This window comes from Phacochoerus africanus, chromosome 15 (genome assembly GCF_016906955.1).
Source record: "Phacochoerus africanus isolate WHEZ1 chromosome 15, ROS_Pafr_v1, whole genome shotgun sequence".
Taxonomy (NCBI): Eukaryota; Metazoa; Chordata; class Mammalia; order Artiodactyla; family Suidae; genus Phacochoerus; species Phacochoerus africanus.
The window spans coordinates 64324155-64351167 of NC_062558.1; the positions used below are offsets into that span (position 1 = coordinate 64324155).

The 27013-nt window shown below is 38.7% G+C and overlaps 1 protein-coding gene across 5 annotated transcripts in view; it reads right to left on the reverse strand.

The window, feature by feature from the left end:
• Nucleotides 1-27013, reverse strand: part of ANK3 (ankyrin 3) — a 775194-nt gene that overhangs the window by 62861 nt on the left and 685320 nt on the right. For all 5 annotated transcript variants that reach the window (XM_047762801.1, XM_047762799.1, XM_047762798.1 and 2 more), the window contains 3 exons: nucleotides 22835-22941; nucleotides 18019-18243; nucleotides 14808-14962 (listed from right to left, as the gene is read on the reverse strand). In XM_047762801.1, the coding sequence (XP_047618757.1) occupies nucleotides 14808-14962; nucleotides 18019-18243; nucleotides 22835-22941 (487 nt within the window). The remainder of the gene's footprint in view (nucleotides 1-14807; nucleotides 14963-18018; nucleotides 18244-22834; nucleotides 22942-27013) is intronic.

The following is a 27013-nucleotide window of genomic DNA, read 5'->3' on the forward strand; positions in this document are numbered from 1 at the left end:
AATGACTTATGATGTATTCATACTATGGTACACTATGCAGGATAAAAAGAAGGGGGTAGAAGTATGTTATAATATGTAACACTCTAAGGCGTATTTAATAAAAAAGTCAGAAAAATGTAACTGGAACTAATCACATCTTTCCATGTCTATGTGTAAATTCATATAATTTATATAAAAATTATGGGAGGGGGATTGAAGAAAATTATACAGATTATAATGAATGCATACTCATATATTATTACATAGGTAATACTAATGCTAGTATTAAATAATAAATGTAATAGAGATGAATATAATAACTAATATAACAGACTTAGTATTTTAATGTGGATTCAACTCAAGCACATTTTTTTCTCAGTGTCTTGCTTTCAAAAAAAGGAAACTGAAATACAATAATGAAGTGATTTAGCTCAGCATTTGAAAACAGGCAATTAAAGACCTAGATGGCTAGCTAGAAACATGGAAACAACCTAAATGTCCACTGACAGGTGAATGGATAAAGAAGATGTGGTACATATATACAATAGAATATTACTCAGCCATAAAAAAGAATGAAAAATGCAGCTACATGGATATACCTAGAGATTATCATACTTAGTGAAGTAAGTCAGGAGGAAGGCAAATACCATATGATATCACTTATATGTGGAATCTAAAATATGGCACAAATGAACTTAACTATGAAACATAAACAGATTCACAGACATAGAGACCAGTCTTATAGTTGCCAATAGGGAGGAGGGATGGGGAAAAGATGGACTGGGAGTTTGGGGATGAGCAGATGCAAACCGTTATATATAGAATGGATAACCAGTGAAGTCCTGTATAGCACAGAGAACTATAGTAAGTATCCTGTAATAAACTATGGAAAATATGGAAAAAATTGTATAATTGAATCACTTTGCTATACAGCAGAAACTAACACAACCATTGTAAATCAACTCTACTTCAATTAAATTAAAACACAAAACAAACAAAAAAAGACCTAACTGGCTAAAGAAAACTGCAGGAGGAAATGAGGAAAGTGTCCTTGACAGCAGCTGGTTATTGTGAAGCCCTGATGTGTGGCCATGTTACTAAGTATTGTGAGCACCCTACGGCAAGGCTTTTTTTTTTTATTTTACAATTTCGATATATTATTAATATGTATTAAAGTCAGATTTTCTCTTCATAAAATGTGAAGTAACCATGGTTAAATTACATGACATTAAATGATGTTTGATGTTGAGGCCTGGCACATTGAAAGTGTTCAATTAGTACCCTGTGAATAAGAAATCAATTGGGAATTAATGAGACTCATACTTTGCATACCAAATTATTGGCTTTTTTTTTTGTCTTTTCTGAGGCCACACCCACAACATATGGAGGTTCCTGGGCTAGGGGTTTAAGTAGAGCTGTAACTGCTGGTCTATGCCACAGCCAAAGCAATGCCAGATCCAAGCCACGTCTGTGACCTACACTACAGCTCACGGCAATGCCGCATCCTGAGTGAGGCCAGGGATTGAACCCGCAACCTCATGGTTCCTAGTCAGATTCGTTAACCACTGAGCCACGACAGGAACTTTTTTTTTTTTTTTCCTGTGCTAATGGCATGTGGAAGTTCTGAGGCCAGGGAACAGCAACCAGAGCCACAGCAGTGACAACCCTGAACCCTTAACCCACTACACCATGAGGGAGTTCTGACTGCCTAATTTTTAAAATCTTTCTCTAATAGATGTAGTAATTGAGACTGGTTATCATTTGTTCTTTGTGTATATATATATATATATTTTTTTTCTTTTTGCCATTTCTTGGGCTGCTCCCATGGCATATGGAGGTTTCCAGGCTAGGAGTTGAATCAGAGCTGTAGCCGCCGGCCTATGCCACAGCCAGAGCAAGTTGGGATCCAAGCCACGTCTGCGACCTACACCATAGCTCATGGCAACGCTGGATCCTTAACCCACTGAGCAAGGTCAGGGATCGAACCTGCAACTCCATGGTTCCTATTCAGATTCGTTAACCACTGAGCCATGAGGGGAACTCCTCAATGACTATTTAATACAGAGTCTTTGCCTACTAGCTGGCACATGGGTGGTGGCTGATAATGGATAAGTAATGGATAGATCTGCAAACACCCTGGTCCAAAAGGTGACCTGACTTCCTACTGGCCCACCCCAGGAGCAGAAAACCCTGATTACCGTGGCACTTTCTGCTGTGTAAGGAATGGAAGTTAATGGCCTGCAGCATTCTTGCCTCACTGATTAATGATAAATTTCTTAGGCAACCTGGAACTCAGTTTATTTGTAAAAGGTTGGATAGCATTCTCTGTAACTGATACTCTGCAACAGAGTAATAAGGATCATAAAATGCTTTGCACTTATCAATGGTTATGAAGGTCATAATAGCATGAATCATAACCGACAGGGCAGAAATCAGGTTCCCACTAAATGAGTTCTTCTTAGAGCATTCAAATGATCATCCTGATTAGTTCTGTCTCACTCTTCCATACACCTCATTAAATGTCTTGATTACTTGGGCAAATGGGGCCATGACACTCTTTCCTGCCCGGGATTTGTTTTCTGAAGGCTGTTGGTGACCTGGTCAGGTTTGAGTGTGAACAGTCTATCGCAGGAATAAAATCTCAAGGTTTTATAGAGGATGATTTCCATATCTAGGGGTTAGCTTCTGGTCATGCGAATGTTCTGCTTAGCTTGCTCTTAAGAAAGGAGTATTTTGGGGTCATTTTGCTGTACAATAGAAATTGACAGAACACTATAAACCAACCATAATGGAAAAAATAAAAATCATTAAAAAAAAAAAAGAGTGGAGTATTTAATGGAGTTTCTGTTGTGGCTCAGTAGGTAAAGAACCTGACATAGTGTCTGCGAGCATACGGGTTCAATCCCTGGCCTTACCCCGTGGATTAAGGACCTGGGGTGTCTCAAGTTGCAGCATAGCTCACAGATGGGGCTCAGATCTGGTGTCGCTGTGGCTGTGGTATAGGCTGGAAGCTGCAGCTCTGATTTGACTTCTAGCCTGAGAACTTCCATATGCTGTAGGTGCCACCATATAATAATAATGATGATGATGATGGAGTATTTGATACTGAGCAACAGGAAAAAATGGAGTCTTGGAAAGTCAGAATTCAAAAGGGCATATTAGCTAGCATGGGTCTGTGGACAGTCACTGGAGATAAGTGCCTTGGGTTCAAATCCAACTCTCAAACCAGTGGGCTTGGAACTTGGACAAGTTCCTGAACTCTGAGTCCAGCATTACTTGCTTAAAATATCAGCATAAACAAGTTCCTATTGTAGCTCAGCAGAAACTAGGATCCATGAAGTTGCAGGTTTGATCTCTGGCCTCACCCAGAGGGGTTAAGGATCTGGTGGTGCCCTGAGATGTGGTGTAGGTTCGGATCTTGCTTCGCTGTGGCTGTGGTGTAGGCCGATGGCTACAGCTCCAATTCAACCCCTAGCCTGGGAACATCTATATGCTGCAGGTGTGGCCCTAACAAGACAGGAAAAAAAAAAATCAGATGTTTCCTCTGAGGTGGATATGACACATAAATCACACACAACCATTAGCACAGGTCAGTTCACATAATAATTTTGGTTATGTATTCTTTCCAATGTCATGCAACTTTGGAGACGAGGGGAGCCACGGAACCAGTCTGTGGTAGATCTAAGGTTGGATTTTTTTTTTTTTTTTTTAATCACAGTGTCTCTATTGTGTATCTCTACAAGCGTATAAATCTGAATTGCTGGAGTTCCCGTCATGGCTCAGTGGCTAACAAATCCGACTAGGAACCACGAGGTTGCAGGTTTGGTCCCTGTCCTTGCTCAGTGGGTTAAGGATCCAGTGTTGCCGTGAGCTGTGGTGTAGGTTGCAGATGTAGCTCGGATCCCGAGTTGCTGTGGCTCTGGTGTAGGCCGGTGGCTACAGCTCCGATTAGACCCCTAGCCTGGGAACTTCCATATGTCACGGGAGCAGCCCAAGAAATAGCCAAAAGACCAAAAAAAAAAAAAAAAACCCTGAATTGCTATCATTTTAATTTCATTCTATTTCTAAAAGAAAATCTCACCATTCACAGAAAGTCAAGTATCAGGTAAATTGGGGGAGATGAAGTAAATAAAAGATAAATGTATAATATTTAACTCTGGCTTGTAGAATATATGGAAAAATAGAGCACTTGTAGTATACTCACTCGAAATATCTCAGAAAATTGTAGATATTCATTTCTTTGAAGTTCAGCTCCATCTGAATATGCAACTTTTGTAACAAGCTCACCCATGATGTTACAGGAAAAAAAGCCCTCAGATGATATAATTTGACCCTTCTTCCTCAACATAAACATAGTAGGAACCTTTTCAATTTTTACTTTGAAATAATTACATTCACAGAAAATTGCAAAGACCATATAGAAAGCTCCCATAATTTTAGTAATTTACCCCATATTCTTATTGAATTCTGGCATCTGATATATGTCTGTCTGAATCAGCATTATTTTACATCCTTTTTTTAAGTGATTTTTTATTTATTTATTTATTTTTGTCTTTTTTTTTTTGGCTATTTCTTGGGCCGCAGCCGTGGCATATGGAGGTTCCCAGGCCAGGGGTCGAATAGGAGGTGTAGCCACCAGCCTACGCCAGATTCACAGCAACATGGGATCCGAGCCACGTCTGCAACCTACACCACAGCTCACGGCAACGCCGGATCTTTAACCCACTGAACAAGGGCAGGGACCAAACCCGAAACCTCATGGTTCCTAGTTGGATTTGTTAACCACTGCGCCATGATGGGAACTCCTAAGTGATTTTTTAAATGTGATTTACAATGTGTCAGTTTCTGCTGTACAGCACAGTGACCCAGTCATACATATATATATACATTCTTTTTCTCATACTATCTTCCAGCATGTTCTATCCCAAGAGATTGGATGTCGTTCCCTGTGCTATATACAGCAGGACCTCATTGTTTATCCATTCTAAATGGAAGAGGTTTCACTTACTAACCCCAAACTCCCCATCCATCCCATTATTTTACATCTTTAACTAAACAAAGTAGGAACTTTCTTTGTTATTCAGATTTGTACAGATAACCGAGTGCTAATGATGCCAAAGATCTGGAAACAATGATTTACCTGTTTTTCCTTCCACTTTTAGCAATCCACATGATTTCTGATGATCCTGTATCTTAAAGTTATAAAACTAATTTCTAATCATTACATGCCCTTCCCCTGGCCCCCAGACCGCCTCTCCTCCTTTGGTTGTGGCATCCCTTCTTTTAGACAGTTGCTTTCTCTCTTGGGTATGGGTCCCCAGTTTACTGAGGAAATGTATCACCAAGAGTGACAGCACACGCCTGGATACACATCATTCATTTTTTCATTCCCTCAGCCGCTCTAATTTGTCGAATGACAACACTGCTAAGAGCCGTTATATGCACTGGGTGTAATAACCATCACCGGGGAGAGCCAGATGCTGCCCTCATGGACTTTACAGTCTGCCAAGAAAGAGAGCAAAGTTCAAGTTGCTTGTAACAGAAGAGGGCAGGCCGGGGTGGTAGACGTATTTACCAGGTGGATCTGCCTTAGACTGAGGCTTAGGGAAGGCTTCCTGAGGGAAGAAAAATGAGATAGGGCATGTTTGGCCAGGATGGAATAATCATCCCAAGGTTTTCCTCCATCACTGCAGAAGCCTCATATTCTTTGCATCTGCTTCTCCATGTCATTTTCCAGAAAACTGTCCTTCCACCCTGTGATCTGGAGATTGGCACTTGCCATCTCTATACAGGTTGAATAATGAGCCACTGTAGCTGCCGACCCTCAACACCTCCTGAAAGGAGCTCAGGGTGGAGATGAGGAGTGAGGCCCTCTGTGCTCTGAGAAAACTGGAAGAACTGGTCTTCAGATAGGTATTTTCAGAAGATTTTATGAACCCAATTCTTGCATCTTCTTGTATCAAGAAAAGCGCTAAAATCCTTCATGCTTCTCGTGACTAGTGGTGACCCTCACCAGACTAGCAGCAAGCTTCTGTAAAATACATGCTTGGTTGCATGTATCTCCTGCTTCTTCACCAGAATCACATATATACTGCCCTTCCCCCCTACCTCTCTGGAGAGGTATTTCAGAGCTATAGTCCTCATTTTGCCCCCCGAAAAAACTTAACTCTCAACTTTTAGGTTGAGTTTAAGTTGACAACCATCTGCTTACTTTTCTATTTGTGCAAATAAAAAGGCATGACTTTCAGGCAAATAGCCCTCTTCTTTAACCTTCTTCAAACCCTTTGTCTAACCATTGTTACCTATCCAGACCAGAAACAATGAATATAATCCTATCTTCAAAATCAGGATCATATATCGTGTTTTAAAGCTAAACACTGAAATCAGCAACCCAGAAGTGCAAAAAAACACAAAAGTGCCCTGGGCCCTTGGTATCCAGCATACCAACCTCTATTCACATCAGCACTAAATGGGAGGCTAACAACAGTTCTCTCAGACCCCTTCACTGTCCTTGGAGGGTGCAGGGCCCTACTTTGTCTGACACAGGGGTCAGGGTGTCCTATGTCATTTTTGGTCCACTAGTGTTTCATAAAGACATGCCATTGCTAGCAAATCCATACACACAGACATTTATAAAACTAGGCATTATTAATGTTCATCTATTTTGGTCCCCTTCTCATTCCCTGACTAGTAGGTAGGAAGTTTATGCACACATTAGATAGATATTATTCAACCAATTTTAAAAATGACAATTTTATGGCAACGGACTGAAAGCAAATTATTTTATATAGTTATGGTTTAATTAGTAGTTTTTCATATACTTTTTTCCTTTCTTTTTCTTTTTTACACACCAACCACAATCTTGATTTGGTTAAGTTTAATTTTTACTTTTTCCTGCAGAATTTTTCAAAATTATTAATAGATTTCTCCAGCAGATGGTGCTGTGTACAACATAAAGCCACATATTTCACTTTTTGGTGCTCAGCTGCTTCTGCAACCTAACTTGACACCTTAAGATTAATTTGGTCTCGTGGTTGATCAATTAAAAACAAGTTCAACTGAAAAGAACCAAAGTAGCAATTTCTAACTGAGAAGTCTGTTTCTAAAACATGATTGATTAGCTAGACAATAAACTATGATATTTATTTTGTTATATAATAAGCATTAATTTTTCCTTTCCTGCTTCAATTACAATAAAATATATATAAGTATTTAATCTATAATGTATGACTTTAAAATCTCATTTACTCTCATCTGAGCCTTAAGTAACAGTAACAAGTGAGACAATATTTTCCTAGTACTGTAACATTCTTTGGATAAATGCAGCAACATTTTGTTCCAATACAGTGGTTGGTATTTTAAAATAACAAAATTCATGTATCTTCAGAGCATGCTTGTGATAATGAGGAGGCAATGATTTTGACTGATAAACCCAAATAAATTTTAGACCTAATAAATGTGAAACAAAATCTACACACTGTCCAGGGTAGTGCTGTCTAAAAGAAATATAATGCAAGTCACATATATAACTTTAAATTCTCTTATAGCAACACTAAAAAGAAAAAAAGGAACAGGTGAAATTGTTTTTTTAACAGTTTTTTTTAGTTAGCTCTGTATATCCAAAATGTTACCATTTGAACAAGCAACCAATGTAAAAATTATTAATGAGCTATATATTGGAGTATACTAAGTCTTCACAAATCTGGGGTATTTTATTTATATTTGCAGCACATCTGAGTTCATACTAGCCCAATTTCAAGTGCATGCAGAGCTAGTGGCTATGGTACTGGATGGTACAGGACCAGAGCATTTCTCAAGCTCTTCAATTCTTAAGTCCTCTAAGGAGAAAGGATTCTTCTACTAGCAAATACCACTGCCAGGTCCAACATGACCACAAACTACACAACACCCTTTTGGGGTCTGACTTCAGAGGCACTATTTTATTTTATTTTATTGAAATAGAGTTGATTTACAAGGTTATTTTCTGATATATAGCAAATTGATTTAGTTAAACATATTCTTATACATGATATATAAATATATATACTTATATGAATATACATAACATATATTCTATATATATTCTTCTTCATATTCCTTTCCATTATAGTTTATCACAGAATATTGAATATTGTTCCCTGTGCTGTACATTAGGACCTTGTTGTTTATCCATTCTTTTTGTTTGTTTGTTTTTGTTTTTTAGGGCCACACCCGCAGCACATGGAGGTTCCCAAGCTGGGGGTCTAATTGGAACTACAGCTGCCAGCCACAGCCACAGCCACAGCCACAGCCACTTGGGATCTGAGCCATGTCTGCAACCTACATCACGCTCACGACAATGCCAGATCCTTAACCCACTGAGCGAGGCCAAGGATCGAACCCACAACCTCATGGTTCCTAGTCAGATTCGTTTCTGCTGTGTCATGATGGGAACTCCTGTTTATCCATTCTATATACAACAGTTTGTATCTGCTAATTCCAAACTCCTAATCCAACCCTCCCCAACCCCCCACCCAAAGGCACAATTTTAAACCTGTTTAAATGAACTTTGTGAGTTTAGCTCAAAACCAAGGTAGGTAGGGTTTTAATGAAACAAAGTGGATTCAATTTGGTGCACTTGAAAGATGATGTTTTTGTGGGGAGAGAAATGAACATTTTTTGTTTGGTGATATCTTTTTCCCCCCGGAGAATACACGCATTAGCAAGTGCCCGGACAAGATCTATGTCTGCTGCCAAAGAGAAAAGTTGCTCCTGCCACATGATACCTTAGTGATAACGGCAGGTTCTTCACACCCAGGCCAACTGTCCTTTGTGTCATTCTAGCCTCTTGTTTCGATAGAGCTTTGCTGGCACACCTGCTTCATTAGCATAACCATTGATACCTCCTTTTCTGAGCTTGTTAGTGACATAAATGACTCTGGATTCTACCTTCTTCTGCAATGAGTTTTTCCTGAATACATACCACATCCTTTTAAGTCATATAAGAACTAGGAAGGTACCTTGACTTCATAATGGAAAATTTAAATGGCAGCTGACATTTCTGTCACCTTTTGTTCCAACACAAAGCACTTCCACTGGCATCTTTCATTTGAGAAGATACAGGAGCAAGGGCATACTGCAGAACAACAACCAGATTTGGCGTCAGAAGTCCCAATTTTGGAAGTCTAGATATCTATTTATTATTTCCTGCCAGGGTGGCAGTGATGGGGTAACCATCATCAACCATGACCAGAGCTTCCACTAGCCCTGCTGGCATTCTCCTGTAATTTGGAGAAGGGTGTCCACTTGGTATATGGCTTCCACTAGCCCTGCAGGTATATGGCTTGGCAACCAGACAGTAGCTTTGAAAAAAATTAGATAAAACTGCCCCCTTTGTTCTAAAAGCCAGCGTCAGAGCAGATGGCCTGGCAAGATCTCTGCCCAGGCCCTTGCTCTACTGCACAACTGTAAGTGGCAGCCATGTCTATGACTAACTTTTACTGAGCAGTTCTTACCTATCAGACATTGTGCTAAGAACATTACCTATAGTAGCTCATCTGTTACCCATCAGTTTTCTATGAGTTTAGAGAAACTAAAGGCTTTGTTAGGGACACAGCTAATTAATTATCAGTGGAATCAAGATGGGAATTTCAGTTTGTGTGATGTTCACAGATCATTATCCTAAGGATCACACTACATGGGGCCAAATAATTTGCCTCCTTGGACTTATTTTTCCCTTGAGTTCTAACCAGTAATTTTTTTTTTTTTTTTTTTTTTGGCCATTCCCTGGCCTATGGAAGTTCTCAAGCCAGGGATCCAGCCCACACCTCAGGGGAAGCCCAAGCCACTGCAGTGACAATGCCCAATCCCTAACTTGCTGAGCTACAGAGGAACTCCTCTAACCAGTAAATTTGCACATATGAAAAGGCTTTGCAAGTAGTAAAATATATAGAACCGTAATTGAATCTTTACAATTATGTTAATAAAAATCTCTCATCAAAATATTGGTAGAGATGATTTTTAAATATTTAAGATTTTCATAGAAGAGGATGCAACAAGCCTAGTTATAAAAATAAAATACAGATCAGTTATAAAGTACCATATAGAATTCATTTATAGAAAAGAGGGCTAAAATGAGGCATTTATAATAGAACAGGTATTATCAAGGATCTTTTGCCATAGATGACAGATAAAGCTTGGTTGTTATGAACTGGGGAAATTAATAGGTTAAATAAAATAGTGGAATAATTTATTTCTCTTTTTCTTTAAGGAAGTCTTGGGTCATCTGGTCACTGGCTTATTTTAGGTACTATTTTTATTTTGCTAATTAACAACTATCCAGGGGGACAGAGTGGACAGGGTAGAAAATAACATGAAACCTCCTAATCCATGCTTATGCTTCTCTTCCCAGAAGAACTTAGTTGAGCCTTGAAGGAAAAATAAAGGTAAGGTTTTTTTTTGCTCCATGTCTGTGGCATGAGCAAGTTCCAAGGCCAGGGATCGAAACTGCACCACAGCAGTGACCAGAACCACTGCAGTGACAATGCCAGATCCTTAACCTGTTCTGCCACCAGGAAAGTCTGGGTTGTTTTTTGTAGAGATGGACTGATTTTTATTTATGCCTGTATGTTTTTAGAAGGAGGATATTCCAATTAGAACGAAGTTTTGGTTGGGGGGAGGGATAAATTAGGAGTTTGAGTTTAATATGTACACACCATAATATATAAAATGGATAACCAACAAGGACCTACTGTATAGCACAGGGAACTATACTCAGCAGTTCATAATAACCTGTAAGGGAAATGAATCTGAAAAAAAAATATATATATATATAGTTGAATCACTGTGCTGCACACCTGAAACTAACATGATATTGTAGATCAACTATATTCCAGGTTTTGGGTTTTTTTTTGTATTTGTTTTTGTTTTGTTTTTACAGCCACACCTGCGGCATATGGAAGTTCCCAAGCTAGGAGTCGAATCTGAACTGCAGCTGAAGCCTACAGCACAGCCATGGCCACTCAGATGCGAGCCACATCTGTGCTATGCTGCAGTTCATGGCAATACCTGATCCTTAACTCACTGAGTGAGGCTAGGGATCAAATCCACATCCTCTTGGAGACAATGCTGGGTCCAAAGATCTGCTGAGCCACAGTGGGAATTCCTCCAAGTTTTAAAAAAATGATTTTAAAAAAATCAGGTTTCTTTTGGGACAAGATAAGAGCGATGGTAAATAGAGCTTGAGCTTGGTAAGAAATCTAATTGAGCTTGAGTTATAAACTATGTGCATTCAGACTTCCCATGTGGCTTGTAGCATAACTACTACACTGTTGCTTCTACAGTGGCTGTGGCTCGACTCCTGGCTCGTGAACTTCCAAATGCCGCAGGTGTGGCCACTTATTTAATAAAATTATACAAAAAAAATTATGTGCATTGCTTCCTTCATTATTATTACTTGCAAATGTAATACACAAAGAAAACCACTTTGCCTTAAAAACTTACTCCTCACTTTTGCTGTTGTGGCCTCCAGTGCTTGAATCTTTAAACTTAGAAGGATTTACATTTCCTTTTAATTATCTAAAGTGGAGCCAAAGTTTATCTGGCCTTTAAAAATGTAGTAAAGGAACTCTACCCACTATTTTCAAGATAATAGAGGACAGAATCCAAGACAGAGGGCTATATCATCTTTTCTTTAAAACATCTGACAGCTGCCCCTTTATGGAGTATTTGGGGGGCATTTGTCTAAGCAAAGATATGAAAAATTCCTATTTGAGAATTGGTTTAGTAAAAAGAAAATGAAGACATGTCAGCATGACATCATGGAAGTTCATTCCATAAATGAACCTTAAAATAATGAAGAACTACTTGTGCCTGATAGGACATACAAAAATCTATGCTCAAAGATGAAGATCATATTATTAGAATACATGGTATTTTCTGTCAGAACTGCAGTGTCCAAAGAGTTAGCCATTGGCCACATGTAGCTATTTGAAATTAAACAAAATTAAAAATTACCTTCCACTGTAAATCAACTAGGTCAATAAAACTTTTTACCAAGAAAAAAAATTACCTTCCTTCCTTGCATAGTTATATTTCAGGTACTCAAGGGTCACATGTGACTGGTGACTGGTGATCACTGTGGGACAGCACAGATGCGGAACCTTTCCATCATCATAGAAAGTTCTATTGGACAACATTCTCTTAGCACAGTCAGTAGAATTCCTAGCATATTGTTACTTTCTAAGAACTCTCCTCCAAGTGAATGCTCCTCTTTAAATTTTTTCTCCCTGGAGATTAACATTAATGAAGTTTGGGGTAGAGGACACAGACTGGTGAGAACTTTCCCCCAGATACCTGCATATGATGAACTCGTTCTCCAGGACCGCATAAGTGCCTCACTCGGCAGTCCTGATACTGGGGATCTAAAGGTGGGTAAGACACCTACCCTGCCCTCAGCAGCTTACAATATCAAGGTAGCCATCATTTAAAAAATAAATAAATAAAAAAGAAAGAAACAAAGAAAGAAAATCTTTGTGTAGAGCTTGCTACATTTTATTTTTCTTTTCTTTTACTCTATTTTATCATTTACTTTGGCCGCACCTGTGGCATGTGGAAGTTCCTGGGCTAGGGATCAAACCCGCACAGTGACCCGACCCATAGCAGTACAATGCTGGATCCTTAACCCATTGTGCCACATAGGAACACTTACATTTTAATAACTAGTAATCTACAATAGCATTTAAGAAATACTGGAAATATGAAAATATTTTGATACTTTATTTTCCTTAAACAAAAAAAGATCCTTCTTGGAAAACCCATTCATTTTTATTCTCTCCAGTTTTTAATCCTGAATCATCCATATTTTTTTAAGCTTTTCGAAATGCTAATTTAATTCATTCCCTTAGGATTTTATTCTTTTTGAAACTTTTGATTGTGTTTTCTTGTAAATTTCCTTATGAAAGAATGACTCTATTTCATGATTTATAATAAGGCAATAAAAATTGGAACTCAATTACCACTGCATGTTTCCACTGATTAGAAATGATCTGAAGCTGTGAATGGTACAGGATGTAAGTGTTAATTAGCATTACGTATAAACACTTCATGTACACTCATTGCGTGTATAATATTTAAAATGACTATTCCGAATCTTTAAATCTAGAGGTCCTTAGGAATTTTCTTCTTTAGGTTTATTTTCTTCTCCATGGGACACACATTTCTAAAATAAGTGAGATAGTTAAAAGTCTTTGAAAACAGAACTAGATTTCAGCCTGAGCACTGCTCTTGAGCTAGGGTAACCTTAGGTAAATAACTTGACTTGTTTTGAACTTCAGTTTCCTCATCTATAGAGTGGGGTTAAATCTACCTACTTCTTAGTACAGTTACAATTATTAGTGTCCCCCTATCCTGCTATAAAGACATCTTTATTTATTTATTTTTTTGCCATTTCTTGGGCTGCTCCCGTGGCATATGGAGGCTCCCAGGCTAGGGGTCGAATCGGAGCTGTAGCCGCTGGCCTACACCACAGCCACAGCAACGCAGGATCCTTAACCCACTGAGCGAGGCCAGGGATCGAACCTGCAACCTCATGGTTCCTGGTCGGATTCATTAACAACTGAGCCATGACGGGAACTCCAAGACATCTTTAAATTCCTGGCTGGCTGTGATTCACGGTGTCTTATTCAAAGCCCTTGGCATGACGATTTTTTCTATAGAATGAATATCATAGTGACAATAGCTGATATTGATCAAGAGCTTAGTAAGTGAAAAGCAAGGGCTATATTTCCAAAGTGCTTCACATAATTACTTTTTCTCAACAGCAACCCTATGAAGTGAGGACGGTAATCTCCATTTTACAGAAGTATCAGAGGCTCACAGTGATCAAAAGCTTCCCCATGGTTGTTCCTCAAACATCCTTGAGTCTGTCTATCTCCTTTGTCCAGACTTCACGACCAGGAGTGACTATGCTGGATGCATTCCCCAAAAGGAATTCAATGCTTAGAGACTGAATTTTATGGGATGTGAATGACATCTCCAGTAAAGCTGTTACAACCAACAACTGCTGGACTTGCAGTGATGAGCAAGTCAGTATAAAGATTCGCTTTATTTTATGATGAGCTTGCTCTCTGAATTTTTGTTTGTTTGTTTGCTTTTATTTTTAAAGGAAAATACTGCATCAAGTATCTACTCAAAACAAGGCTATTTCCAATGTCTTCTAAGAAAAATGACTATGACCCTAAGGGACAGGCAGCCTGAAGAAGATGTGGATGAGAAGGTCTTTTCAGGTGAAAGAGTAAGATACTGGAAGCACCACAGACTCCAATAATTAGCTGAAACTTATACTTAAACAACAACAACAACAACAACAACAACTGAGTAGGGCCAAAGAGAAATTAAAAATCCATGAAGAATACTGAAATAATCTGGGAGAAGACTGAGAGAAAAGAAAGGGTCCAGAAATAATAATTCCAAAAATAAAAAATGAATGTATTTTCTTAAAAATGCTCTGCATGCTTTGCATATTTCCCATTATTACTGCACCCCCTCCTTACACATTTTTGACTTAGAAAACTTTCTTAAGTTTTGGAAAGATGCGTAGATTTGATTAAAGACTGAGAGAATTATCAGAAGATCTGTACATTAGTACTGGCAGTGGGAGGGAAGGAGAGTTTCTTAGATTAGATGGAACTTTATGCCTCAGATGCAGAAAATAGCAATAAATGTGGAGGAACCCGATGCCCAGTTTAAAATACAGAGGTGTGACATTCAAGTACTGGTGCCTTGAGTCTAGTTATTGCTTTGATCTCTGACTGCAGGCATTTATAGAAACAGTGAGCCATTGTAATTACCTTCATCCATGCCATTAAGTAATTCAGTTAAATCTTCATTTTTGCTGTCAAATTGATGTTCCTTCCATGTTTCACCGTTTTCACTTCGAAGAACAATGAGTTCTCTCTCTTTTCCTCTCATTGACCCAAAGTGAGGTATTTCCACTATGACAGGGCTGGAAAAAAAATCCACATTATTTTGATATCAAGTGAAATATACTCATAACATCATACTTTTTAAAATGTCGCATTAACTGGATTCATTTGAAAATCAGAGGTGCCACTAAGGTTGGGAATGATTTCAAAGCTGCAGAATCATTTGCTAATTAAATAATATATTAGAAGCCTGAAAACATGCCATCATTCATTCATTCACAAACAATTCTTGGAGGCCTACCATATGTTAGGCATTTGATTGAATGAGGGGGGGAATATTTGGCACACATAAGGAATTAAGGAATTGAAAGTTATTAAAATAGACCATAAGAAAGTTGGTCCATTTTTAAAAACACAATAGGTTTATTATATTATACAAAATGCTCATGACTTAAAAGGACACAGTCATTCTTTTGAAAAAGAAATTCTGGAAATTTCCTATTTTAAAAGATTACTGATTTTTCTCCCTTAGCAAGAAACCAATATAACAATCCACTCCCTCCAGTGGTCAGTTTTCATAATTTTCATGGCCTGTATATAGTCAGGACAGTTTCTCTGACTTTCATTTTGTGCAATGTTAGTGGGTGGCTTAATTTCCTAGCTCTCGCAGGCTGGCATAGGAATGATTTAAACTTCCTGAAAAAGTGCAGTTGGTTTGAAATTGCCATATAATGATAGATTGATTTTTGACAGTGTCCTTTTGCAAAAGGGATGTGAAAAAAATGGTGGCAAATTGAAGATGGCCAATCAAGCACAGGAATAATTTTGTTCAATTTTCAAGTTGGATAGATGCTAAAAAAGATGAATGGAAGTAAGCAGACCACAATCACACACAGTTCATGTAGTTGGATTGTGCAGCTTTATTTTATGACATTTAAGTAGACAGTATCATTATTCCCCTACAGAGGTTGTATGTAACCTCACCTCTTAGCCTATGTGTTTATATACATGTGAAAACAAAAGACACAGGCATAAAAGGGATAGTAGTTGTAATGATCAAATAACATAAACAAAAACATTAATATCTGATTTATCACAAAAGCATTTATTTAAAATGGGATGACAAATATGGTAATTTTATTTTGGCAAAATAATTCAATGAAGGGTTTGAAATTTTTTTTTTGCAATTCCTTTATTTTTTTTTATTTTATTTTTTTTTTGTCTTTTGTCTTTTGTTGTTGTTGTTGCTATTTCTTGGGCCGCTCCCGCGGCATATGGAGGTTCCCAGGCTAGGGGTTGAATCGGAGCTGTAGCCACCAGCCTACGCCAGAGCCACAGCAACGCGGGATCCGAGCCGCGTTTGCAACCTACACCACAGCTCATGGCAACGCCGGATCGTTAACCCACTGAGCAAGGGCAGGGACCGAACCCGCAACCTCATGGTTCCTAGTCGGATTCGTTACCCACTGCGCCGCGACGGGAACTCCCGTAATTCCTTTATTTTTTGATGGGTAAAAACAAAATCAACTATTCCTAAGAGTGTCAACAGTTTCAAGAGTCATTAAGATGTTTACCAAAGTTTTTAACCATACCTGGTGATTAGACATGATTTTTTTGTTGGGACCTAGATACAATCTTTGCAGGTTAATTTATCAGATACTGTCACTATAAATATTTTAGGAATGAGGCTTTGTGTATGACATTCAACAATACTGAAGAGAAGAAATGAATGAGGGATCTTGGACCAACGTGAAAGCCAAGCAAAACTTTTCATAACAGGTTTCTTCATGCAGACTGCCAAGGCCAACACACCAACCAGACAGACAAGCAGACAGACAACAAATACCAACACATTTCAGCTTAAACAGAACAAAACAAAACAATTTAATAACTTGAGCAGAACATTCTACCTGCTGCTTATTTGGTTTTCCTTAAGTATCTTGTATTCCCAACATTTTTCTAAAATCAGTTTACTTATTGATGACTTTTCTTTCTCAAAGCCCATAAAGATTATTTAATAAGCATAAGAACTTTAAAGACTGTAACTCCGCACACATACATATATATATACAGATATATATATATATATATATATATATATATATATATATATATACACATATATATCACTTATAGCAAATGTTGATTCCAAGCCTGCAAATAAATACCTTCTTTTACACTGGGTTAAAACTAGACTGTCCATCTGTCTGAAAAACTATCATAATCACTTGAAACATTTCAAATTAAAGAAAGGTTTACAAAAGCACAACGTTATGAAAGCAGAATGCTTGCAGTGAATTCCACATGCTTGAAAAGCACAAGATAGGGAGCGGTGCTACATTAAGTCAAGCCACTATGATTTATTTTTTTTCTCTTTCAGTGACACACATCAACTGAAAGCATTAAAAACTGAAAATAAAATTAAGACAAGAGTAAGACCATGGGTGTGACAGAAAAAAATTGAAAATGGAAAAAAAAGAATTGTAGACATTCTGTATCTTGTCTATAAAGATCCTACCCAATAAATTTTGTTCCTTGAGGCCCAAGCTGCAGGATTCGGCTAACCAAGCTCTCACCCTCATTTACAGGGGGAGGATTGGTAGGAAGATGCAGTTTACTGAATAACATCCATGCAGCAGGAAGAGAAACAAGAAGGGGAAACTGTGAACAAACTGTCAGTCACGACAGAGCCTGCCTGATTGCACCCAAGTGCCACCTCAGAAAATAAATTTATTTTTTCCTTTTTGTAAAACACCATATCACGATGGACGGTTCCCAGAAAAATGAGCATTAAAAAGATCGGTACCCAAAGTAGTCACTGAATCAGTGCTGTGATATATAAGAGTGGTGCCTTGACTTCTAGGGGGGGCGGCTGGGGTTCCGTGCACTCACTGAGCAGAGAACATGCTTCTCGGTTAGTAAAAGCTTTGACCAGCACACTGAGTTAAGGCAGTATCAGCCTACCAGCTTTCTACAGAATCACACAGCTCTGGGACCTCTGATACTACGTGAAGGCTGTATTCAACCCAAATTGTCCAACTATGTAGATTTCATCATTAACTACTCAAGTTTACAAGGGCAAGGGAATCAAGGATGGGCCATGAGGGCCAAGGTTAAAATTGACAAGATAACTTACCCTAAAAATTGTGCCCCTGCAGGACCCATTTCTACCAGCCTACTGGCTAATCCCTCTCCTTCCACCATGGGGGGTGGGTTGGCCAGTTTATGTCTCTTTACCAAACGGCAGGTGATGCGGGTGGGGGCCGTACACTTGCGTGGAGGAATGATGATTCTCATCCCGTGGTGACGGCTTCCTCTCATGGAGCCGCCTCGTGCATCCACCATAAAGCTAACCAGAAACCTGCAGCGGGGAGACCAGAGGCCAGGTCAAGGGGAGACGTCAACCATCTTCACAGCAGCTTTTGAAATGAAATGTTCAAAGTTTCAAGTGACAGACGATGTAGCTACCATGTCCTTTCTCTAAGAATAAATCGATACAGTGGAGTCACATCAAACATGCATTTAACTTAGCAACTGAGCAAGAAGTGAAAACCCACAACTTACTTTTGGTGGATAGGGGCCTCTGAGTAGAAGCCCACCACTCGATAGGATGCTGTGGATCTTTTAACGTTGGAATAAAAACCGGCTATTAAAGGATGGTCATGCACTTAAAAACAAAAAAAAACAAAACCATGGTGTGTGGTCTCTGCGGGTGGTTTAAGTTATATTCAAGGGTCATTTTCACTATCAATGGTTTAAGCCATATGCTGACTTCTGTCCACTCTCCCCAACAAGTAAGATGAAACTCCACAGTATGTCTTAACATGGACCACTCATAAAATGAATGCAGAATTAATTAGACCAAGAACCTTGATCTTTACTCTTTTCACAAAGCAGAAAATAAGAATAAAAGCAGAAAGACTAAAGGTTGACTAAGGCAATTTTGATGAAAGGGATTTAATCTTCTTAGTGTACATCTGGCTTTAAAACTGTTTAAAATCACCTACGTTTGAATATCTGTACAGCAATACAAAAGAGATGAGACTTTTTAGAAAATACATCTAAATAATAGAATTCTGTTACTGGCCGTTATGATAAAGTGAGTGAGGAAAAATTGTTTGCCTGCATATAGCGATTTGGGGAACATTTTGATTCCTATCATGTGTTCATTTAAAAAAATCATGACTCCTCCCACATCCTCACAGTATCATCAAGCACTCCAGTGAACGTAAAGCAACGAGCCCAACCTATAGAAGAGTGCAAGTCAGAGAGAAACATGTATTTCTGCATTCTAATTTTTACATGTGAAACTATGTTTATTAGGGGAACATAACCAAATGTTGATCATTAGAAAATTCTTTGAATACCTACAGTATTTGGGGGCCGGAAATAACCCCATCCATCAACATCCTCTACTATGTACTCTTTTAAAAAAACAGTCTAACATCTTGCAAACAGATTTCAGGCTTTACTTGTAGGTCCTAACTGGAGACCCTTTCCTAAAGAATGAATGTCCTTTGACCTTGGAAGAGTAACCTCTTCAACAAAACAAATTGAGTGCCCCCACCTCCCCAAGGAGAGAGGCAGGAGCAGGGGGATCAGTTTTCTGAGTATCAGATTTCCAGATCCAACTCTGGTCATCCGTAAGGTGAAATCCACTTTACACCCTTTGCTCATTTTGGATTTAGCCATTTTCCTCTGGATTCATGAATGGCTTTTATAGGTTTCTGATGTTATCATACCTGCTTTGACAGACTGGAATTGCTATAATATTCAAAGTAGGAGGGCAAGAGAAGGAACCTCTCAAAAACAAAACAAAACACAAAACATTCCTCCCCAGTCAAAGACAAAGATACTCATGAATTGTCGAGGGTGGAATGATACAAGGTTCACTTGAAACTGCTCTGGGGAGCCTTCATTTTCTTAGACATATACTATTTAACAACTACTTTTACTCAGTAACAAAAAACAATATGGCAATATTGCAAAGAAGCCTAAGACAAACTCTGATCTTTTCCAGCTTTTATTAGAAAATCAACTTGTGGTTGGGCATAGCAGTAACAGAATGGATTAAAAATGATTCAAGACAAACCTTGGGTCTGAAAATTCAGCTGCATCAGTACAAATGAACACAGGGGTGTTTACACTGAGAAGGCAATGTTTACCCTGGCGACAAACAAGTGAGTCTCACTAATACAGATAATAATTCCGATCAGGTTTGTCTTGTTCACTGTTTGACTGGCAGAGCTGGGTTCCCACACATAATAAGGACACAATAAATGTTTATTGAATAAACTGATGAACAAAACCATTTTGTTAAGTGTGTCTAGAAGCTGCCTACGTCAGACTTGGTTACTAATACTGAAAGAAAATATGAAAAAAATATATACATCCATAAAAATTATATACAAATATATCCACATATGTATATAAAACACTTTTAGCTGAGCAGGGTGAAAGTAGGGTAAGAAGATTGCCCTAGTAGAGTTCCCACTGTGGCAAAGTGGGTTAAGAATCCAACTGTAGCAGCTGGGAGTCACTATAGAGGCACAGGTTTGATTCCTGGCCTGGCAACTGCCACAAGGCCATTAAAAGAAAAAAAGAAAAAAGAAAAAAAATATATCCTAGCTACAAAAAACATCAGAACCAAATGGAAAAAAAACATGGCTTAGAAAATTTAAATGACAAATGGAAGAATCACTTTCTCTGTGTCCTACATAATCACCCACTGCAGATTTGGTGCTTATTACTGATACAGTTTTCAACTTTATCAAATCAAAAAGACTGAGGAAAGATGGGAGTAGGTGATAAGTAGGATATGAGTCCTCTTATTCAATAACATTATGAAATACAGTGATTTATTTTCTAAACTCATCCCTTACATAATCTATGCAAAATAAAATTTTGTGCAATTTAACATAAAAAGAAATTAAAAGGTGATATTTAATCATATTCATTGTATCTTATGAATATTTAAACTAAAGAAGGAATTCTACAATGGATCCTAAAACTAACACGTGAATGTTTCTAGTTTTAGGAACAGCAGAATGACAAATGCTGATACACTAAGACATTGACACAATCTAACTGTGGGGAAAATTCACATTAATTAAAAATACAGAAGGGGATGGTTCACATAAAGGACACAGTTATCACCTTGAATCATACTGAGGAAGTGGAGAAGAATAGCTGCAAAATAATTTAGAAAGCAAATGGGAAAAATTAATGTAAGATAATTAGAAGCAAGCAACAAAAAAAGGTCAATGATAAGCAAAGGAAAAAGAAAAACCATCAGAAAATGAAACCAAGGCATTTGACATTTGTGGGACAACTTGGAAAAATATCTGCCTTACATGGCTACATATAAGCTACTCCACAGACCTTGCATTAATGAAATATTTCCAAGTGTATATACTAAGTGCCTATTTTCCTTTTTTAAAATAAACCCAACTAGCTGCCATTATTTTGGCTTTCCTGAATTCAAGGGGAATGAGAAATAAATTGCATATTCAAATACTACATTGTCTCCAATGCAGGGGAAAGATCATTGATGATTTTATCATCCTACGTTCCCACAATTTCTCAGTTTCCTAAACTAAACCCTAGTACTCTTCCTTCCTATGTAGGGTGCAAACTGCTGGTTCTAGATTTTTGTAACGTGGTGGCAACTCACCAAGCTTGGTTCAAAGAACTCTGTGATATATCTGCCCACTGAATGAATGTATTTTGGGTGTTTTATATTTTCCTTCTCAATTTTTTTTTTTCCTTTGCAATTTTAGACCCATAGACATTTACTATAAATCATGTAAATATTTTGTTTGTTTGTTTGCCTTTTTCTGGGGCAGCACTGCAGCATATGGAGGTTCCCAGGCTAGGTGTCTAATCGGAGCTGTAACTGACGGCACACGCCACAGCCATAGCAACTCGGGATCCGAGCCGCGTATGAGACCTACACCACAGCTCACGGCAACGCCGGATCCTTAACCCGCTGAGTGAGGCCAGGGATCAAACCCGCAACCTCATGGTTCCTAGTCGGATTCATTAACCACTAACTGAGCCATGATGGGAACTCCTAAATCATGTAAATATTTTAAGCAGTTTAAAAATTATTATTACTATGATCAAAGGTTTTTCTAATTGAATTTAAGAAATGTAATGTTAATGACTCAAAGACCACCATGTAGTTTATAGTTAATAGTTTACAAAGCACTTTCATATAAATTATTTCCAGTGAAATGGCATTGGAGTGATTTGTTTTTTGCAACTGTGGTATTACAAGCCACAATTGTGTAAGAATTCTTTAAATAATCTGCAGCACTACTCTGAGTCTAGGATTTCTCTGTAAAATGGAGATAATGAATAAAACCTAATTCACAGTGCCATTTTAAGGTTCACATGAATATTAAGTAAAACAGGTAAAGGATTTGGCACAATGTAAAGGATTTGGCACAATGCCAGGTACACGAAAAGCACTAGATATGTTAAGTATTACAATTTATTGTATTACAAGCAGCAAAAAGTACTTTATAAAATATATAAGGCATTTCACAAATGTTAATTATTGTTAACTTATTTAATTCAAAATTAATCTGCACTTGTCCTGGATCACAACTAATTTATAGCCTGTCACTTTAAAAGGTGAAAATACCTTGAAATTCTCATCAACTGAATGAATTCTTTCTATTCCATTTGTATGCATATCAATTATCTTAAGTTTCAATCACCTATAGGTGAAGAATCCAATATCTAAAAATTTAACAAAACAGATATGCAGATTTGTTTAGAAAAAATACTTACTAATGATTACAAATACATGTCACATATACTAACTAATGAAGCCTTTTAGGACAGCAATATTTCACACGTATGCAGCTTGTCAATATGAATTAATAAGTGCAAATAATTAATGTGAATTTAATAGGATGGGGAGAAAGTGATTTTTGGTTACTTACCCAGAATGAACAGGACTCGAGACAAGATTGACATTGTCCAAAGTGTCTGCAGCCCAACTATAATGTCTAAGAGAATCTGAGTCAAATTCTCTTGTGAATGTGAGATGCTGAAAAATAAAGCGATACATTGCATCAACAACCCACACAAGACATTAGAAAATATACCCACCTAGAATGTAAACTGGTACAGCCACTATGGAGAACAGTTTGGAAATACCTGAGAAATCTATACATAGAACTTCCATATGACCCCGCAATCCCACTCTTGGGCATCTATCCGGACAAAACTCTACTTAAAAGAGACACGTGCACCCGCATGTTCATTGCAGCACTATTCACAATAGCCAAGACATGGAAAAAACCCAAATGTCCATCAACAGATGATTGGATTTGGAAGATGTGGTATATACACAAAATGGAATACTACTCAGCCATAAAAAAGAATGACATAATGCCATTTGCAGCAACATGGATGGAACTAGAGAATCTCATACTGAGTGAAATGAGCCAGAAAGACAAAGACAAATACCAGATGATATCACTTATAACTGGAATCTAATATCCAGCACAAATGAACATCTCCTCAGAAAAGAAAATCATGGACTTGGAGAAAAGACTTGTGGCTGCCTGATGGGAGGGGGAGGGAGTGGGAGGGATCGGGAGCTTGGGCTTATCAGACACAACTTAGAATAGATTTACAAGGAGATCCTGCTGAGTAGCATTAAGAACTTTGTCTAGATAATCATGTTGCAACAGAACAAAAGGTGGGAAAAAAAATGAATTGTAATGTATTCATGTAAGGATAACTTGATCCCCTTGCTGTACAGTGGGAAAAATAAATAAATAAATAAATAAATAATAAAATAAAATTCTTTAACATGGGAAAAAAAAAAAAGAAAATATACCCACCTATGTGTCTCCCTAATTCCACACAGTCTAACATTCAAAATAAACAATTTTTTTTTAACAGTTGTCACTCGATAATTCTTGGGGGATCAGTTCTGGGACACCCTCCCTCAGCCCCTGCCACCCACCGATACCAAAATCCAAGGATGCTCGAGTCCCTTATATAAAATAACCAGGACCATTGGTTATGGACTGTGAACCATACTGTATACTCCTCTATAGTGCTACACAGAAGTTTCAAGAGTTAGAAAATAAAGTGTATTCATAGGCTGTATTGTTTCCATCTTTTAAGAAATCATCTTGAGTATAGCATGACAAAAGGACTGTCCCGGAAGTAATTCTAACCATGATTAAGTACTTCAACAATCCCTAAATGAATCCTATAGCACTTATAAAATTCTTTTCCAAATGTCAAAGTAAAAATTTAAAAATCAGGAGTTTCCTGGTAGCTCAGTGAGCTAAGGATCTGGTGTCATAGCAGCAGGTCAGTTGCTCCTGTGGTGTGAGTTTGACCCCTGCCCTGAGAACTTCCATATGCTGAGGGCACAGACAAAAAAATAAATTAAAATTAAAAAAATTCAATCTTGGGAGTTCCCGTCATGGCTCAGTGGTTAACGTATCCGACTAGGAACCATGAGGTTGCAGGTTCGATCCCTAGCCTTGCTCAGTGGGTTAAGCATCTGGTGTTGCCACGAATTGTGGTGTAGGTCGCAGATGCAGCTCGGATCCCGCGTTGCTATGGCTCTGGCATAGGCTGGCGGCTACAGCTCTGATTAGACCCCTAGCCTGGGAACCTCCATATGCTTCAGGTGTGGCCCTAGAAAACACACACACAAAAATAAAAAAAATAAAAAATTCAACCTTAGACTTCCCATTGTGGCCGAGCGGAAAAAAATCCAACTAGGGACCATGAGGTTACGGGTTTGATCCCTGGCCTTGCTCAGTGGGTTAAGGATCCGGTGTTGCCGTGAGCTGTAATGTAGGTCACAGACGAGGCTCGGATCTCACATTGCTGTGGCTGTGGTGTAAGGCTGGCAGCTGTAGCTCTGATTGGAGCCCTAGCCTGGCAATCCCCAAATGCTGCAGGAGCAGCTCTAAAAAAGCAAAAAAAAAAAAAAATTTTGATCTTGAGGACTTCTGTTTCTAAGTGGGGTGAGTCACCAGCAGCAGCCTAGTGCTGTGCCAAGCAAACCAGGTAAGTATGGAAGTCACCTCTGCAGGCAGCAGAGACCAACAGGCACAGAGAACTAGAGGAGCTATCCTTGGAGAGGGAAGATGTTTCAGAGCTAAGCCTTCTGTTGCCATTTTTTAGACTTCGTTCTTTCTTTGCTTTTTTTAAGGGCTACAGCATATGGAAGTTTCCAGGCTACAGGGCAAGGGGCAAGTCAGAGTGGCAGCTGGAGCCTACGCCACAGCCATAGCAACACAGGATCTGAGCCACGTCTGTGACCTACACCATACCTCTTGGCAACATCAGATCCTCAACTCACTGAGCGAGGCCAGGGATCGAACCTGCATCCTCATGGATACTAGTCAGGTTCTTAAAGCGCTGAACCACAATGGGAACTCCTTTGTTGCCATTTTATTATTAATATTTTTTGTCTTTTTTCTAGGGCTGAACACGCAGCATATGGAGGTTCCCAGGCTAAGGGTCTAATCGGAGCTGTAGCCGCCGGCCTACGCCAGAGCCACAGCAACATGGGATCCGAGCCCTGTCTGTGACCTACACCACAGCTCATGGCAATGCCAGATTCTTAACCCACTGAGCAAGGGCAGGGATCGAACCCGCAACCTCATGTTTCCTAGTTGGTTTCGTTTCTGCTGTGGCAGGACGGGAACTCCTACAATTTTTTTAATACATCATGTCTAGCACGCAATGAAAAACTGGCATGGCCAGAGCACATGAACAAAAACAGAAAAAAAAAATTTCCAGTTCATCCTTTTTTTTTAAGGGCCACACCAGTGACATATGGGCTAGGGACTAAATCTGAGCTGCAGCTCCAACTATGCCACAGCCGTGGCAATGCCGGATCCTTAACCCAACTGGCTGGGTAGGGATAGAATCCACACCTCCACAGCAACCTGAGCTGCTGCAGTCGGATTCTTAACCCACTGTGCCATAGCTGGAACTCCTCATCCTGCATTTCGAAGTAAGCTAATAAAATTTTGATTCTAGTTATCAAAATAACTATGATTTGTATGTTTAAGAAAATAGGAAAGAGAAAAGAAACTAAAACGTGGCTAATTCAATAGAGCACTGGAATATACATAAGCAAGAAACAAATAGGCTTTTGTTCAGTTCTAAGTATAATGTCAGTTGTTGACTGGACACAACAGAAAACAGGTTTAGTAAATTGGAAGTATAAATGGAAAAATACACAAAATGAAGAGTAGATTTTTTTTCTGTTTTTTTTTCAGGGCCACACACGTGGCATATGGAAGTTCCCAGGCTAGGGGTTGAAATGGAGCTATAGCTGTCAGCCTACGCTACAGCCACAGTAATGCCAGATCTGAGCCACATCTGCCACCTAAACTGCAGTTCATGCTAGATCCTTAACCTGCTGAGCAAGACCCGGGATCGAACCTGCATCCTCATGGATACTAGCCAGGTTTGTTACTGCTAAGGCACATAGGGAACTCCTAGATTAAAAAAAAAAAAAAAAAAAAGAATGGAAAATACAGAAAATAGTATGAGACATGTGGACATAGTGACAGGTTTTAACATATGTCTGATTGGACTCTCAGAAGTAGAAGAGGAAAATAAGGTAGAGACTATGTTTGAAGAGAGAATGGCTAAGCCTGTTCCAAATCTGATGAAAGCTATTCTCTCACAGACCAAAAATGAAATATTTTCTCAATTTTTGTTCCACTGAAGATCTGTTTTCTACTAAAATCCCAGTAAAATGACAGTCAAGCATCTTCCAGACATACACACACATAGAAAGAATAAGAAAAGACATCAACAGAAAAACAAGGATTGGTTGAAAGTCACTCTAAAACCTGATCTGCTCCCCAACACCCCCTCAATGGTTTATCAGTTGCCAAGCAACTCACCCCATCAACCCTAGCAGAAGACTAGAGGTGTAGAGACCAGAGGCAGAAGATTAGAAGGTAAGAGGCAGCACAATGAAAGTGGAGATTAACTGAATGTGCATATACCAAATGTTCAAACCCAGCCTTCCTCTACTGGTCTCCTAGCCCGACAGTTAAGGACAAGAGACTTTAGGCAGAGAATGGTAAGTCTTCTCTGGGGTTTTCCAGTGAAATGTCCCA